Source organism: Colletotrichum aenigma, assembly GCF_013390185.1.
Source record: "Colletotrichum aenigma strain Cg56 chromosome Unknown KSG_Cg56_contig05, whole genome shotgun sequence".
NCBI classification, from domain to species: Eukaryota; Fungi; Ascomycota; class Sordariomycetes; order Glomerellales; family Glomerellaceae; genus Colletotrichum; species Colletotrichum aenigma.
This window is the reverse complement of record NW_023500911.1, coordinates 1436070-1453162: the sequence shown is the minus strand read 5'-3', so window position 1 is coordinate 1453162 and position 17093 is coordinate 1436070. Positions and strand designations below refer to the sequence as shown.

General features: G+C 52.9%; 4 protein-coding genes across 4 annotated transcripts; 2 read left to right on the top strand and 2 right to left on the bottom strand.

Annotated features, from left to right (window-relative positions):
- Positions 1 to 2580: 2580 nt before the first annotated feature.
- On the bottom strand, positions 2581 to 4063 carry CGCA056_v008042 (uncharacterized protein; the record flags this gene model as incomplete). The annotated part of the gene is made up of 6 exons (XM_037323290.1): positions 2581 to 2926; positions 2981 to 3011; positions 3060 to 3124; positions 3179 to 3296; positions 3348 to 3720; positions 3890 to 4063. 6 exons carry the CDS (start codon positions 4061 to 4063, stop codon positions 2581 to 2583), a joined length of 1107 nt encoding a protein of 368 aa, XP_037177679.1.
- A 2236-nt stretch (positions 4064 to 6299) lies between these two features.
- On the bottom strand, positions 6300 to 8247 carry CGCA056_v008041 (Cytochrome P450 monooxygenase lolP1; the record flags this gene model as incomplete). Its single annotated transcript, XM_037323289.1, has 6 exons — positions 6300 to 6431; positions 6490 to 6973; positions 7036 to 7161; positions 7248 to 7594; positions 7658 to 7854; positions 7959 to 8247. The coding sequence occupies 6 exons, from the start codon at positions 8245 to 8247 to the stop codon at positions 6300 to 6302; spliced, it is 1575 nt and encodes a 524-aa protein (XP_037177680.1).
- Positions 8248 to 11306: 3059 nt separating this feature from the next.
- tdiE-15 (putative methyltransferase tdiE) lies at positions 11307 to 12304 on the top strand (the record flags this gene model as incomplete). Its single annotated transcript, XM_037323288.1, has 6 exons — positions 11307 to 11375; positions 11449 to 11486; positions 11561 to 11698; positions 11749 to 12011; positions 12066 to 12222; positions 12274 to 12304. 6 exons carry the CDS (start codon positions 11307 to 11309, stop codon positions 12302 to 12304), a joined length of 696 nt encoding a protein of 231 aa, XP_037177681.1.
- A 2386-nt stretch (positions 12305 to 14690) lies between these two features.
- On the top strand, positions 14691 to 16790 carry dotC-7 (Efflux pump dotC; the record flags this gene model as incomplete). Its single annotated transcript, XM_037323287.1, has 4 exons — positions 14691 to 15400; positions 15474 to 15499; positions 15553 to 16487; positions 16578 to 16790. 4 exons carry the CDS (start codon positions 14691 to 14693, stop codon positions 16788 to 16790), a joined length of 1884 nt encoding a protein of 627 aa, XP_037177726.1.
- Between the last annotated feature and the right edge of the window lie 303 nt (positions 16791 to 17093).

The window sequence follows — 17093 nt, the reverse complement described above, 5'->3', positions numbered from 1 at the left end:
TAATTCTTCCTGAGAATAAAGCCTTCCCAATTTGAAAGTCAATGAGCTGAATGTTTAGGGAGCGACGTAGCCCGTCGTATTTGTTGGTGTACTTCTTCTCCGAGTTCTTTCTTTGCTCCTTTAACATCTGCAAGCGCCAGTAAGCCCCGACCCGGTACCAGTGCTCCTGCAACCTTTGGGGCAACGCTAGACCGCTAATCTATTGTGGCAGTTCGCATGACTAGTAAGCGACGATCTGTTGTGGCAGCTTGCATGGCTTAGAATATTTCGGGTGGTTGAGTCCCTACTGGAATGCCCGAAGCCGCGCCACTTTTGTCGCGTGGGGCAGCTGCAGGTAAGCCCGTTAGCATAATTAGTCGGCGTGATTCTAGGATTTGCACACGGAATATTGTCCCACTCACATTGACTTTCCTCTGTGACAGGAGTCACGGCCGCCAGTGTGAAGTTAAGCCATCGTCCCCATAACTCATCAAAATCTCTGCGCCATCTCCAGCGAGGGGCTAGGTCAGGTTCGACCCCCTCAGTCCCGGCAAGTGCAGACCGTTCGTCACGAGGGAACGAGGTCTGTTTCCATGGGACACAGCTGACGTGCGTTACGGCTGAAGCAGCGACGATGAGCTGGATGATAGCGGTTGGCTTCATTGTTGGATTGATAAGACTGGAGCTGGATAAGATCGAGTTTCAGCGCAAAGTGAGTCTATCAGAAAGCGTGCGTTTGATAGAGAGAGCAACATAAATCAGGGACCTTGTTCAGGCTTTTATAGTCGAACCTACTACAGCGCTCCAGCATGTTGTTCAACGAAGACTGTGGGCCAAGGAGGCAAAGTGGTTAGTCTTCAAACCTACCCCTGGGCTGTGAACAATTGAGACATGAAGGCGATGTTTTCCCAGCCGTTGTTCATGATTGGTTGAAGTATGGGTGAGTTGGTGGTCAGAGAGGCTTGCGCAGCCTTGCTCAACCCCAAAGCTGGCTGGACTAGGCATCCAGATTTGTTCAGCTTTGCGAATGGAAGGAGCATTTGTACAGGCCAAACACGAAAACCCCAAGGCTGTGAGTTAAAAGAAGTGCGAAATCATTCTCTAGCGTCCCATCCATCGCTAATATCGGTCCATGCCGTGTAGCGGTGCGATAATACGCCTGGACCTTCTACGACATGCATCATTGGGACAGAGAAAAGCTTTGCATAGTATTTGAGATATTTTGTGAGTGGAATTGGACAAGCCATACGTGTCATCGTATATTTGTGACTAAATAATGATCGCATCACCACTTCAGGCACTAGGGTAATGTTTCGGCCTGTTTCCTAGAGCTGAATAATCGGAGTTTCTATGGCCCAGGGGCATCTCTAGAGTGTTGTGATTCCCCGAGCTAGCTGAAGCAGCGTCGATTTCACTAGCATGTGCAACATGTAAGTCGTTGGCATAGTAGGGGGATACGCTTTATAGAATCTTCCTTATATATTCTTCATACGGTAACAGGAGTTGAGTCGCCTGTTTCCGGCACACCCTTCCAATAGCATTCTGGGCACCTGGCTACCTTATTTCCCAACGGTACACAGCTGACAAAAGCCACTGATGAACCAATGGTAATAAGCTGGAAGATGGCGGCGGACTTCATCATGAATGCGACGGATCGGCTGACCGAGATTCAGGTTCAACTTCGACCAACTTTTGATGGAAAACTTTTCAGTACGAGGATTGAGGCAATGCAAACATGCTCTAGGCGTGTACGACGGGGCAGAACAGGAGCTTGACCCAAACATTCATATTTAAATCCGACGTTTACTTCCAGATGCGGACTTTGGGCTAGAGAGACCTGGAGTGCCAACTGATTGAAGGGAGTGTTTGGGAGCTATCGGCCCAATTGAAACATCAATGCTACGTTATGCTACCTTTTGCTCAATTGGTCGGCGAATGGGTGAGTGGGTGGTCAGAAACTTTCCGTTGTCTTGCTCAATCCCAAATCTGGCTTGGATTTCCCTTAGCGTATGCGAGATGGAAGCAGGCACACGACCTATTATGAAGCAATGATGCATCAGAAACCACAATATGGAAGTTCATTTTCGTCTACCTTGACGTGCTCGCGACAGGCTATGTGTTAGACCAAAATTGACTGGCTTTCGAACGCGGATGCTTGATCTTTGAAGAGGATGTGTGTACAATAACTACGTAAACCTGCATGCTTTGAGCCTGGACCAGTGCTGCAAAATACTGTAGCCATCCATCCACCGCCAGCGCCGGGCAATGCTGTGCCACTAAGCGACAATGCAAGTCGGCATCAAATGACTTGACTGAAAATGAAAAGTCGAAGCATTTTTTCATGCTCCAATCCGAAGTCAGCACCGCAAGAACTTGAAATTTCGGAAGCATCTCAACCCAAGTTAGAATGCTCATACTATGAGCAAAAGGTTGTGACGGGCCTTTTCCTTTTGAACACAAACCTCTCAGAGTGAGAAGCTGTTGCGTTTGTAAGATGTTCAAATCGAAAACAATACGATAATAAGATAATGCTATTCCTAGAGGTGCTCACGCAGACACGTAGGCGTCCACACTCTCTGAGTCATATCAAACACCCGCACACTAATCCTTATTTGACTCCACAGTGACAGTGAAGGCATCAGTCCTCACGATCTTCCCGTCAGAGTCGTACTTCTCTAATATGCTCTCCTGGCTCCCCTTAGTAACGATGGTAGTCTGCACCACGCTCTTGAAGCTCTTCGATCCGCTCTCGCTCTGCGCCTTGTCGTTCGCCTGACGGCTGAAGGCCCTTATACCCGATCTCAGTCTGCCGACGGTTCCGGGTCCCGTGTTTTGGTGCGTATAGCGGCGGCTGCCAGAGGAGAAGATGCGTTTGCCGAAGGCGAGTTCCGCGAGGGGCTGGAGGACGGGGACGCAGGCTGCGATGATGATGACGCTGCCTTCAAGGCTGTAAAGGGGTTGTTAGTGATAGGACGAGTGGTGGTAGGGATCTTGATCTTACATTGTCCAAATTACGAGTTCAACGGTATCGTCTTGAGGAAGTGTTAGTTACGTTGCAAAACTGATAGAGAGATACTTACAAGTAGGGTCGGAGCTGGCGAGCAGCGGTAGCCTTGTGCATTTGTAAATAACGACAATCGATGACCTGCGTGAGTATCAGTACTTGCATCTTGGGGATCAGAATGTGTCATAGACTTACAGTGATCCAAAGCCAAGGGCAATGCTAAGCGCCACCTTCTTCCTGACATCCATCTGTAGCTTAGAAAGCACGACCGCGGGATAGATGGACAGGTAAACATCCGCGAAAGCACAGAAGGCTGCGCAAGTCAGTGCACCTGTACTTCCAGCAGACGATGATCACAACCCACCTCCAGAGTAAGTAGCGAAGACCACCAAGACCGACTTATCCCAGCATGTTCCGCCCACCGATGAGTCCCACTGGAACCGTGCCGGCTGACACTGCGCAAAAATGATGGTGATGAAGCCCATCAGGTTGGTCACGCAAAAGATGCCCAAGAACCAGAGGAACCTCTTGTGCCATTTGCTGGGGTTGAGGATGCGGGTGAGCAAGACGACGACGGCGGGCTTCGGCAGGCCGAATGATAGAAGACCGGGCGGGTAGCCGGCGACACTCCACAGAATTGCCCCCGACTTTTGTTCAGGCGTGAGGGTGTCGACGTGGTGTCCGTAGCCGTACGATACCGCTGCAGCGAGGGTTGCGACGTTCATCCAACCACAAACCTGTGATTATCGTTTGTCAGCCACGCCAGTCATTACGTGCATCGACCGACGATCCTTGAGCGAGGACCAGCAGTGACAAGCAACATTAAGTTTTCCAAGGGCAATTTAAGCCTTGGCGGATAATCAAAGCCGTCGAGCTGACGACATCATCCTGGGAACGTGAACTTACCACCGACGCAAGAATCAGGTAGTCGTCCAAACGGACTTTACCCATGATCCTTCCCCTCGTGAATATTCTCGCGGCCGCGAACAGAGTGCTGACGACCGAGACGCATATGACAACCGCGAGGGCCGCGGGCCCTCTGTTCTCGGCGTCCCGAGCCAACGAGACGTTGGTCGACATTTCGAACTGAGACGGCCGTGCCGCAAACGCACAGTAGAAAAGTAAATGGAAGAAAAAGGGGAGTTCCAGCAGGAACAAGAGAAGGAGGAGTTGCCCAGACAAAATACACACTGGGTTTGAAGCACGGTATTGGGTTCCTCGCAATACACACACAATACAGACGCTCACACAGACAAGAAGTGAATATACTCCAGGGACGGTCCGCTGTCCGACATGTGTCAGTTGCGAACCGTGCATCGCGGGAAACCCACTTGTCTATCCATCAGCTAGTCAGACCATGCCCCGAATAGGGAATTTAACAAAAGTCAAATAAATTGATCCACGATGATTTCGTGGTTTAGAGTCGCATCGCCGGCAGGGGTCACTCGCGCTACACCCCTCTCCCAGTGTCCTCCAAAGGGCCTTTAGGGTAGCACCAGCCTCCAGCGCGAGCCTGGGAATCTCACGATAACCCCCCTGCGTTGCCCTGAATTGGCGTTGTTGCAGGGGCGCGGCAACCACGTTTATGATTCAAGCATCGCAAGCCACGCACCGCGCTGCGCTTTGTCCGCGCCGCCCGCCTGGCTCTATCTTCTTCCCCCCTCTGGCATCCTACGAATAGGGCGACGAACCGGTGTTTGGGATTACCAACGTCTCACCCGATTCGCCAGACAATGGGGCGTTTTAGTCCAGATCCAGGCCAATTCTTCACCTCCCCCTCGCCTTCGCTTTCCGCTGCGGAATGGAATGCATGATGCTTGATTATCAGGTCTCTCTCTTCCCCACACACGTGGCGTTTTTGATGGGGTTAAGTTCGTCTGAAGTGCCTGCCGCTGTCACCTCGGCCTGCTTGGGACCTGCCCACCGGCTGAAAACTTGGCAACGCCTTGCTGTATCGCATTTCTGTCGTGCGCCCGCGGATCTTGTCCGTTGTTGGGCGATGTTCCTGCAGCCTGCGTGTAAGCACAAATCAGCCGGCACCTATTTGCAGCCGGTAGGCGCGAACTGGCCAGGTCTTGAGTCGTCTAGCGCGGCTGGGGGCAGGCGACTTCAAACTTGATATGCACGCAAGATCAAGTCATCCTACCAGATTCGCGATCAAGGCTTTAGATAATGGGCGCTTTCTCCTACCCGAACCAGAACCAAGACATCGTCAAGGAGGAGCCGAGGCAGCCGATGTCGGTCAGATGAGATATTGAAGCTGCGGTCAATGCGCGAAACGATCATGTCTGAGCGCGCAAGCACGCGGAAAAAGAACTGTACTCCATCGTGAGCCAGAAAAAACATCCACTCGCAACGTGGACGAGGTCTGCTTACCCCCTGGGATCCAGGTCCATCCATCCCTTCGTCACTCGTCAGCTTTTCCCCGGACCAGTCATCCTTGCAAATCTTGGGTCGCCAATTCCACGCCGCAATGCGAGCAAGAGCTTGGTTGCCTTTCCTCTCTCTCTCTTCCTCGCTTGCGTCAAGTTTTCCTGGTCTCTGGGAATCTCAGACATGACGGGGTGGTGTTGCCAGAACGGTGGGTGTGGGGGAGATGCAACTCGGTGGCTGTTGCCAAGGCAGCCTCGTCAGATTCTGGGACGCGAAAGGTACGATGCGGGCGGACATTCGGGCCCCTCTAATGTGCGAGGGTGCAGAGACATCATCTGGGCGATGTGGAGGAGATTGAGGCAGGCTTGTGTTTCTTGATTCTGCACCACGCCGCTCGCTTCCGAATCCGCGGGTTCAGCCTGACGGCAAAACATCAGCAATAACGACTCACATGACTTGAATCACGACTTTCTCGTCAAAGGGAGCGAGCCGACGACGCCTTCCTGAGATGCTCCATACTTACCGAAGCCAAGCCCACTTCCCGGTGTCGTAATGTTTAATATTCTTAATAGTCCAACAGCCAGGTGACCATTTCTTTCCATGAATCGTCCCAGGAAAGATGTCTCACTTTGCACTCACAACCATTCCCTTGCCGACGACTCCGGAAATGGGGACCGTTGTTGACGAAACGCACAACATGCATCATGGTCTCACGAACAACCCACAGTCGTGACTCGTGACTCGCGCGCGAGCGACTTTTCAGTCAAAATTCTACGCTTGCTCATTAACAAATTAACCGCTGATAGCTACAGTCATAATCATCGTAAGTCCCCGTACCGCGGTACCTGCCCAGCCTGCCTGTCTACCAAAACACCTGCTTCCCCAAAACCGGATACAATTTACACACAAAACCTCCGTCCGTTCTCCAGCTGGCTGGCCAGCGCTACTGCTCTTCCGTCTGAAAATCGCGCTTGTATCCTCTGAGCCAAAACTCGTTCTGGACGAAAATGCCGTAGTTGCGGGAGTTCCACGGGTTGGTCGGGTCGACCAGCTTCCAGTCGTATCTCCTCAGAAGCTGCAAGTCCAAAAGTTAGTCAACCCGTCTTCCTTTAGCTTATCAAGGGGGGGCTTACCTCGACAAAGATCTTCCTCAACTCCATCAAAGCCACGTCGCGGCCCAGGCACTTCCACTTGCCGTACCCAAACACCAGCTCCAGGGTGCCCTCCATCTGCTTCAACCGGTCCGGCTCCGCCTCCAGCCAGCGCTCGGGCCGGAACTCGAGGGCATCGGTGCCCCACACGTCGGTCCGGTGAAACATGCCCCACGCGCCGTACCCGATCCGCGTGCCCTCCGGCAGGTACACGCCCTTCCACGTGTCGCCGCCCTTGGGCACCTCCTTAGACATCTGGCCCACGACGGGCGGGAAGATGCGCAGGCCTTCCTTGATGACGGCGGCGAGGTAGGGCATCTCGCGGGCCTCGGATTCGGTGATGATGGGCAGCGAGGGCTTGGTGGCTTCGATCTCGGCGCGGAGAGTGGCGACGACGCTGGGGCTGGTGATGAGGTGCAGGAAGGTGCCGCGGATGGCGGTCGCTGTTGTGTCGGAGCCGGCGAGACTGAACGAGACGATTGTGAGTATTTCATATGCTTTGGTGTTGAGCGGAAGGCATGGGCTTACATCTGCATGAGGATCTCTGAGGAAGCTTCTTCTTGGCTGAGACCGTGGGCGATGAAGGAGCCGAGCATGTCTCTCTGGGTCTTCTTCTCCGGTCCGAATCGCTCGGCGACAACCTTCTTGGCAATGCTGTCCATGGTCAGCTCCCGTCACTTCATGGTAGCCACATTACGCTTCTGTGCCGATACACACGGAACAGCTTCTTGGGAACTCACCCAATAGTCTTGCCAACACCAATCGCATCTTTCTCAGAGGGCAGCATGCTCCTGAAGAGCGGCGAAGACATAAGCGACAACAACCAAGGCAGGACGGCGGTCAACACCACGTTGGGCATGTTATGCTCCATGGTGTGGATGTACTCGTGCACATCCGAGTCGCTCGCCAAGTCACCAAAGGGTTCGCCAAAGGCCAGGTCGGAGATGACGTCGAGGGTGAAGTACTGGGCCTTGAGGCCAAAGTCGAAGGGCGTGTTCTCCGACACGTACTTGTCGATGAGGCCCATGAAGCGGAGGATGTTCTCGTTGATCTTGGACTCGAAGTTGTCGACTTCCTTGCCGGAGTACTGAACCAAGAATTAGCCCAACAGGTCTCTCCAACCACATTCCGCGGATGCGACATCACTTACACCGGCAGCCATCTGCGCCCTCAGCTTGGAGTGCAACTCATTGTCCCTCACAGACAAGACGTTGTCCTTGCCGGGGTCAAGCCTCATGGCGTCGTACCATCTCGACCGCTTGTAAGTCGTGCGCACGCCCAACATGCGCTTCCACAGCTCCGGGTCGCTGGTCATGAGATCATTCGGCCCAACCCGCACAAGCGATCCTATCAAAAGACAGACAAGTCAGCAAACACACCTCTCTCTTTACTTCTGTTACACACAACAACACCGGACGTCTGCTGGATCGTTTGAGCATCGTTACACATACCGTACTTGAGGAACGCATCGTAAAAGTCGAGATGCTGGCGGCCGCCGTACACGGTCCGGACGAGCCACCACTTTGAGAACCCCGCGCCGGGCGGGCCCTGTACGTGCCGCAGACGCGCATACTGGCGGACGACAGACGTCACGGCGTACAAGACCAAGATCGAGAATGCGACGGTCGCATAGCTGGCCAGGCTGTGGCGCAGCAGCGGCTCCTGTTCGTTCGGACGACTAGCATCGACACTACTCATGGCAGCGTGCACGAACTCGACGGTTTGATTCATGTTGTGCATTGTGTAAGAGAAGGGAAAGAGGGAAAAAAGAGGGACAAAAGAGACGGAAAGGAGGGAATGATCAACACAGGAAAAAAAAAATAAGATAACAAAAAAGACTGAGCGTTTCGTCTGGATGGTCGCGTCCGTGTTCCCGCGCTACTGGGAAGACCTAGGAAACGGGGGGTGGTGGGCAACAAAAATCGACGAGGGAGGAAACAATAGTCTGGGACGAGACGGCCGGTATATGAAGAAACCTTGGAAAGGATAAGAAGGTTAAATTCGGCATATGAGACACCAAAACACCAGGGCTCCAGTTCGTCGAGACCAGCAATACGGGCAGATCATTTTAAAAGATCCATGAGGACGGGGGGGAAGGGAGGGATTGATAGGGGTTCAGCTGTCCGTGCTTCACGGCGGGTGACTTGGTACAAGATTCCGGGTTGCCATCGTGAATTTTTTCCTGGACATGGACTCTGGCCAGCCGCTGCTGCGCTGCCCCCATCACACCTCAACGTCAGAGCACAATGTCACTTCATCTTCCGCGCTATCTGGCCGCCACGATGGATGCAGGTAAGCTTGCTTTGCGTGCCCAGCCTTTTGGCGGCGGTGATGTGCTGCCGCGTGCGTGAGTTGAGTGGAGGTGGTGGTGTATGCAGTGGTGTATGGCTCATGGTGGTGTATGGCTCATGGTGGTGTGTGGTTGTTTGTTTTTTCTTCACCAGCTGCAGCCAACCTGATACGTTGGAGTCCAGACCCTCTCTCGCCCCTTCCAGTGACATGCGTTCATCTGTGTGCAATGTCTGTGATGGGCCTCATATCGTCGTCGTGGACACACACACAAACCACACCGTCCATACAGAGACAGACGCACAAGACCTTAGACAGGAGGAAGATCAGGTAGGGGGCGACGACTGGGTCGCAAAGGGGGGCCATCCTGGGTCCATGCGGCTACCCGCAACGGCACATCGGCGAGGTGGATATGGGCCAATGGTTCCCACTGCCGCCTTGCTTATTTCGCATATGGACGCCCGGTTCGCAAAACGTCCAGAGGTCCATAAACAGCAAACCGAAGTCCTCTTACTCAACGGGTCTCTGCAGATTACCGCACTCTACAAACCTTACGAAGCCATGTCTTCGGGGGTCGTCGGGGGCGGGCGGACAGCGCCAGCACACCGGTTGACTCCTGTCATGGACCCCATGGATGCTCAATTACGCCACTCACACAACCGCTTTGTGGGGGGCCACACTGCCTTTTTGACGGCTGCTTGCCTTGTAGCTCCCCGGCTTAGTGTGTGATGATGCAAGTTGACACCTGCCGGACCGCGGCGCGGCGGAGCGGGGAGGGGGGGCGGCCATGGAAGAAGGACACGGCCTGTTTTTCTGGGTTTTCGGGGAGGACCCGACGGAGGGAAAAACTTGGGCCATCTCTCTCTTCTGGTGTTGGATGTACAATCGGTGATGTATGATGGACAATGATGGAGGGCGCTGCGGCCATCAACGGCCCCCAGGGGCGGTTTGAACTCTGATCGACGGGCGACAGGACGTTTGGGAGCAGACACACTTTTTCTTGATTCTTGCTTCATCTTTACCTCGTTCAGTCATTGGGGTCCGTTGGTCTCCCCGCGGAGACAGATACACTCACATACTCACACACTCGCACACTCACACACTCACACACTCGCACACTCACACACTCACACGCTGCAGTTGCCCGAATGCCCGGGCGCTTTATTGGGCTGAAGCCGTGTGTCTTGGTTATGCCTGAGCATCCGCGTGGGCACTACCCCTTCGCCGAGGTCCAAGAACCAACCCGCCCTCCAAAAAAGTTCCAAAAAAGTCCCCAAAAAGCAACGACGATTAGGCGATAGTGTCTCTGCGATCGTTTCTTGTCATCGTCCCCCGTTTTCTTATTCCCGCGCATGCACCTCTTTTGGTTTCGCTCTTCGAGTCCCACGTACGACTAATCAACTCGCCGTTGGATCATCAGGTCATCGGGCAATCATCTCGTCCTTCCAGTTTTTCTGTCGTTTTCCTGTTTTCTTCTGCCGAGAGTTGAGTGATGGCGAGTTCGGGGGCGGCGGGGTCGGATGCGGGCGCGGGTGCGGGTGTGCATCCGGCAGCACCAGCGGCGGCCGCCACGGCGCCTTTGGAGGCGGATGTGAGTATGGAAGATGTCGCTGTTGGACTTCCCCACCACCCTATGCGTGGCTCTTTTTGGTCAACTTCTGGGCTGATCGCTTTTTGGGGGCAGGTTGGTGATGATGAAAATGACGGCGGCGATGCAGATTCCGCCATGGGGGAGGTAAGGACCTTTGCCGCCCGCGGCCGCCCGAGCCCCTCTCTCAGTCGCATTACGTGTCTACTCGGACATTCGGATACTGACATTCGGTTTTCTTGTTTTGGAGTCTGTGCTTGGGTCTTCAATGTCAATGACCAGCAGCATCATGCGATATCGCGAGGAGAACGGGAGGACCTATCACTCCTTCCGAGAAGGCAGTCAGTCATTCGTATTCATCTGTCATAACCCTTCATATCCCATCTGCCGAAAATTGTGCCAAAACTGACGGGGCCCCCCTTCCCAATTTCCAGGATATGTCTTACCCAACGACGCGGTAAGTAGCCACAATTCTGTTCCAAGCGAAGGGAGCCGAGGCCACGGAACCCGAGAGAAGAATAATTGCCCGTTGACACCCGAGTCAGGTTGAAAACGAGAGACTAGGTCAGCCAGACCCCTAGGCGGAAAAAAGCCGATCGCAAGATTGTTAGACATTTTGGAGCTAGCGCTGACGCTTTCATACGTGTGTGAGGGAAAAAACAGACCTCCAACATCACTTGTACACCCTCACGTTTGATAACCAGTTGTTTACGTGTCCGGCCGGCCGGGACAAGCCGCTCCGCCGGGTACTAGATGCAGGAACGGGGACGGGGATATGGGCCATGGACCTTGGTACGAAAAATGGGCACTCAGCCACTCTCTCTCTGTCTTTCACCCTGGGCCCACTTCACTTCGCTTCCTTCAATTCGCTTCCAACTTCCTTCGTTCTCTGGCTTGGGCCTTGGCTTTTTTTATTTCCCGGATGTTGAGTGCTGACTTTTTGTGGCTTGCGCTGGGTTTGACTGCAGCCGACGAGCATCCAGAAACTCTTGTGAGTTCATGCTGTGTTCAGCTTCCCACGCAAGGGGGGTTGGGGTGATTTTCATGTGGCTTACGGGAGATAGATTACCGGCGTGGACTTGAGTCCGATCCAGCCAGTATTGTCAGTATTGATGACTGCATAGCCAATCTGCTAGCGTCGCAGGAGCTAATGCATGCATTACGCCAAAACAACAGTGTTCCACCGAATGTCACATTCTACGTCGATGACCTGGAAGACGAATGGACGTATTCTTACAAGTTCGACTTCATATACGGCAGAATGCTAACAGGCTCGATCGCCGACTGGCCGAGGTTTATACGGCAAAGCTTCGAGTGTGTGCTCCCGCAAATGGCGGGTTCCTCGCGTGGCTGACGTGCCCCAGATTTCTTGAGCCCGGTGGGTGGTTGGAGCTGTCAGATATCCTACTCGATCTGAAAAGTGACGACGGTACCGTGACACCCGCATGCGCCGCTCAGAAATGGGCGACACACATGCTCGAGGCAGCGGCGGTTTGGAAGAGGCCGCTCGATAGTTGCAAGTTTTACAGAGAACAGCTTGCCGCAGCCGGATTCAAGAACATCAAGCAAGAGATTTACAAATGGCCGTCGAACCCGTGGCCGAAAGACCCAAAGTACAAAGAGCTAGGTATCAGGTTTCTAGAAAGAAAAGAGATCTGGCTCGCAACTAACATCGGGTCAGGCATGTGGACATATGAGAACCTTGGAAACGGCCTTTCGGGATTGAGCCTAGCATTATTTACGAGAGCACTCGGCTGGTCGCCAGCACAGCTTGAAGTGTTCCTGGCGGAGGCCAGGAAGGATATGAGGGACAAGTCGATACATGGATGGTGGCCAATGTGAGTTTTGCAATTCAGATTTGAGTGTATCATGTGCCTAATAGGTCTTAGATATGTTGTGTATGGTCAGAAGCCCGGTTAAATACAATCTCTATTGTTTTCGTTGTCGTCGTCTAAACAGTATGTTATCCACTATGATTCGGGCACGTCAGATTCGTAGCCCTCCACATTGAGAGGTGCCAACCCATGAGCTTCGACGTCGTGCCGAAAATAACGTTCGGCGTCGTCGCTGTAGTAGTAGTCGATCGTCTTTTGACGCCATTGTGCCCCGTGCCTGAGTAGACGCACAGAAGTGCCAGAAAAGTCGTGGCGAACAGCCAGGTCTAAGGGAGTCATGTCTTCCCTATTTAGGGCGTTCATGTCTGCCCCATTTTGGACAGCCTCAGGCACGGATTGCGACCACTTTTGGCCTATATAATGCAATGCGGTGTCCCCTTTGCCATCCGTTACGTTGGGATCGCAATGCCCCTCTGTAAGTAGATAGTCTGTGATGTCTTCCAGTCCACAGACAGCTGCTACATGGAGGGCGTGGAGCCCGTCATACGTGCGGACAACCAGAGATGATCCAGATTCTATCAAGTTTCTGCAGAGAACAAGTCTGTTCGCCGAAGAGGCCGCAGGGTCCTTGCCAGGCAGAGAAGACTTCAAGGCGAAGAAGAGAGCGTTCACGCCAAGTGATCTCGCAAGGCGTCGACGTGCATACGTTCCAGAAAGCCAATACATGTCCGATATACAGTATGAACAGAGTTCGAACTGACTGTGCCCGAAATCAACCTTTGCACCGTCAGTTGTTCTGGTGCTCAGCGTGCAGCGGGCGTTGGCATTGGCGCCGTGACTGAGCAGGGCGTCCACAGTCTCAATGTTACCACCAAACGCGGCCCAATGCAGCGCCACAGACGAGGATGAAACGCCATATTTGTACTCCCTTCTCAACGGCTGTTCGACGTTCTGGCGTTGAGTATGGTCTGGTGTCTCAATGTTGGCGCCATACTGCAGCGATCTCAGAACGCCGGCCAAGTTGCCCCTCTTGGTCGACAGCAGTAAGGCTGAGGAGTGATTGTAAAGATTGTCCCACTTGTAAAGGAGAGGTTGAACATGCTCGTGAAGGTCCCTGCAAGTCTGTGACATGTTGACAATATCTTGCCAGTGGTCAAATGTACTGTCAACGCGATACTCACTTCTCACAGTGATCCCATCGTCGTACCGGCTGCCGGTGTCAGGAACGAAAACAAACTCTGCAATCAAGCACATAATCTCGCCGGGCAGATGCTGAATACTTGTTATCGTGATGTTGAAGGGAGTAATTGGTTGTGGCGGTGTGAAAAAAGAGCTGCCCACTAGCGACTCTCACCTGCTTTATTTACCCCATAGGTAACTATAAAGGTTTCTCTGTCCTAGGGTTTCCTGGCCCTCAAATATCTATCTTTCAGGGTCATGCGGCAGTCACAAAGTGTGCCCAGAGGCCGCAAACTACGAGAAGGAAAGTGACAAGGGAAGAAGGACGAAGACAACGACGAAGACAACGACGAAGATAACGACGATAACAACAATAACGATAGCGACGATAGAAGCGACGACGATTGAAGCAATGGCAACGACGACAACAACCATAATGATAATGATATAAAGTAAGTATCTTACAACCACAGGAGAAGTAATCGCTTTATCACGAGAGAAATAGGCGGTTTCATTTCAAACACCTTAGAAAATCTGTTACAGTTTAAGATCGTGTGGAATAAATGTAATTGTGTTTTCCACATGGCAATGCCGAGCCAAGGTTTAATTCCCGCCCGCTCAGCTAGACTTTGCACATGTAAACTAATCGCTGGGAAAGGCCATTCGCGATAAAATGCAGCATGGCTAGGAACGTGAGCAGCCGGTCCAGAAACCGAGAAATACTTGTTTCTCGATCTTCATCACGTCGTATTCGCCGCGGACGAGGTTTTTTCACCAAAGCCTACTATGTTTTACTTGCACCTCATTCGGTTTTCTACCTGTCCCTTGTCAAGTCCGTTCTTTCAAACATTAATGTCGATACCACCCGTATGTTTTGCAACACTACAGGAGCTCTACTCGACCTGGATGCTGTGTATATACTGGGTCTTCAGGACATAGTCAACAATACCTAGTACATTTGTGACATAGTCATAAGCTAAGTCACTGACCACCGCCATCAATGGTCTTTCGGAATGGTGCCCCTGGAATGTGCGTAAGCACGATGCTGCCAAGCATCCTTCAGAGCCTTGGACAGTCACAAGCGCCAATTACGATCGCGTTATTTCTTGCTGCCTTCGAATTGTCGTCGGCCAAGCCAATTATCCGAGACCGACTTCGTCTGACAGCGTCACACCACTATTTGACGAAGGTCCCTTTACATCCCCGTTTGATCCGGCGTTTGCTAATAAAACGTCGAACTTTTTGCTCCATCCTCTTCAAGTTTCTCACTTCACATCGCAATTGAGATCATCATGCCGTTAGGACTCGCTGCAATCTATCCTGAGGGAACCGGTGACAGAATCGGGATTTCTTCGCGTTTGCAACAAGATGGAGACGTGATACAACCTCCTGTCCCTTCAACCGCGCCAAAATCCCCGCCAAAGGTCTCTCCTCAGAGAACAACGACGACGCAAACCTTCAACCATTCTAATGATGCGCATCCCGATCTGCCGCCGGACGACGACCCCAATACCGACATGCCAAAACTCTCAGGGACTACAATTGCTCTGACTATGGCGTCACTCTGCCTATCAGTCGCCCTCTCAGCTCTGGACATGACTATCGTGACCACGGCTATTCCAAACATCGTGGCATCGCTCGATTCGGTCGCTGGGTACATCTGGGTAGGCTCGGCCTTCATTCTCGGCTTCACCGCCGTGACGCCCATCTGGGGTTCCGTCGCAGACCTCTGGGGGCGGAAGCCAATCATTCTCTTGGCTCTGACGATTTTCCTGGTCGGAAGTCTCCTGTGCGCGCTCGCGCCACATATGGACGCCCTCATCGCCGGCCGCGCCGTTCAAGGAGTCGGCGCCTCCGGTATGGGTGTCATGGTCAACACCATCATTTGCGACATGTTCTCGCTTCGCGACCGCGGCCTGTATCTTGCCATCACCTCCATCATTTGGGCCATCGGCAGCGCGGTAGGCCCCGTACTTGGCGGTGTCTTTGCGACAAGACTGGAGTAAGTTCCGCCCCCTGTCACTCAAGCAGCGCGATGAAATCGAGATGTCGTTTGCTGACTGTCCTTTTACCAGTTGGCGATGGTGTTTCTGGATCAACCGTGAGTGAATCTGTATGTGTCAATTGGAGAATGAAGACTAATTAACAATCAAGTACCGATCGGCGGTGTGGTCTTTATTGTGCTCTTCTTCTTCCTCGATCTCCCATCCCCCAATACTTCCGTCGCGGCCGGACTTAAGGCAATTGACTGGACAGGCAGTTTATTTTGCATGGGCGGGTCACTGATGGTGCTTCTCGCTCTGGACTTTGGCGACGTCACGCACCCCTGGTCTTCCGCTACGGTCATCTGTCTCATCGTCTTCGGCCTTGTCGCCATTGGCATCTTTCTCATGAACGAGTGGAAGCTTGCCGCCAATCCCGTGCTTCCCTTACGGCTACTGTCAAGCTGGTCGAAATCCGCCGCATACTTCGTCTTCGCTTTTAACGCTTTCGTCTTCATCGGCATCACGTACTATCTGCCTTTGTATTCACAAGCGGTGTTGGGAGTCGACGCATTGACGTCTGGGCTGTACCTGCTGCCACTAATAGTCTCCTGCTCGTTATCTGCGGCTTGCGCAGGGGTGTTCATCCAAATGACTGGTCGTTACCGGGTGCTGATGTACGCAGCGCAGGTTCTCCTGACACTAGGCACCGGGCTCTTGATCAATCTCGAGTTCGAACGCAACCTAGCAAAGCTCTTCGTATTCCAGATCCTCACCGGCATTGGCGTCGGCCTCAACATTGAAGCTCCTGTCCTGGCGGCTCAGGCTGCAACCACGGTACGCGACACAGCTGCCGTGCTGGCAACAATGAGCTTCCTGCGCTCCATCGCGACAGCCATCTCTGTCGTTGTTGGTGGCGTCATCTTCCAGAATCAGATGAAGGCAGGGAACTCAGCCTTAATTGACCAAATTGGTCACGACTTAGCAAGTCGGTTCGACGGGGATAACGCTTCGGCTCATGTGGAAGAAATTGGGCTACTTTCGACAGATCAGCAGATACCTGTGAGACAGGCCTACTTTGGAGCACTGAGGACGGTATGGATTATGGTAAGTGGTTGCTAGGTGCATCAGGTCCACTTGAGCGTGGAGTGCTTCGAGAACCCTGACAAGTCCTCCGTTGCTAACATTGTCGAACAGTATGTCGCCTTTGCGGGGTTAGCAACGGTGCTGAACCTGTTCGTGTCTGAATATCATCTGAGCGACGAGAGAAACGCGGTCGTTCTCGGTGTCGACAGGGGAAATCCTGGCCCGTCGGACCAACCAGGTCGAGAGGTCGACATACCTCTGGAGACATCAGGTCGGCAACGCGATGAGAATCAGCAGCATACCCTGAGGAACAGAGGAGCATGATAGCTAAGTGTGATAGAGGTACTGACTTGAATCGCCTGCGCTATGGTGTAAGTTCATGTAGGCGGCTTGATCCCACCCTGTCGGTCCACCCGCCTAGCCAGAACTGAAATGGCTTTACAAATTCGATTGTCTTGAAAACTTAGAGGCAAGCTGCAGTATGTGTGCATAGCAAACCGTGACCGAAAAGGATGCATGATTAGGCCCACTAGAAAGGTCGCTGTTTCCTTAGGGAAGATTCCTTTTCACGCAAGCTCCACATGATCCGTATGCCCTGCCGAGACCTCCTATGCTTCCTACGTTTCC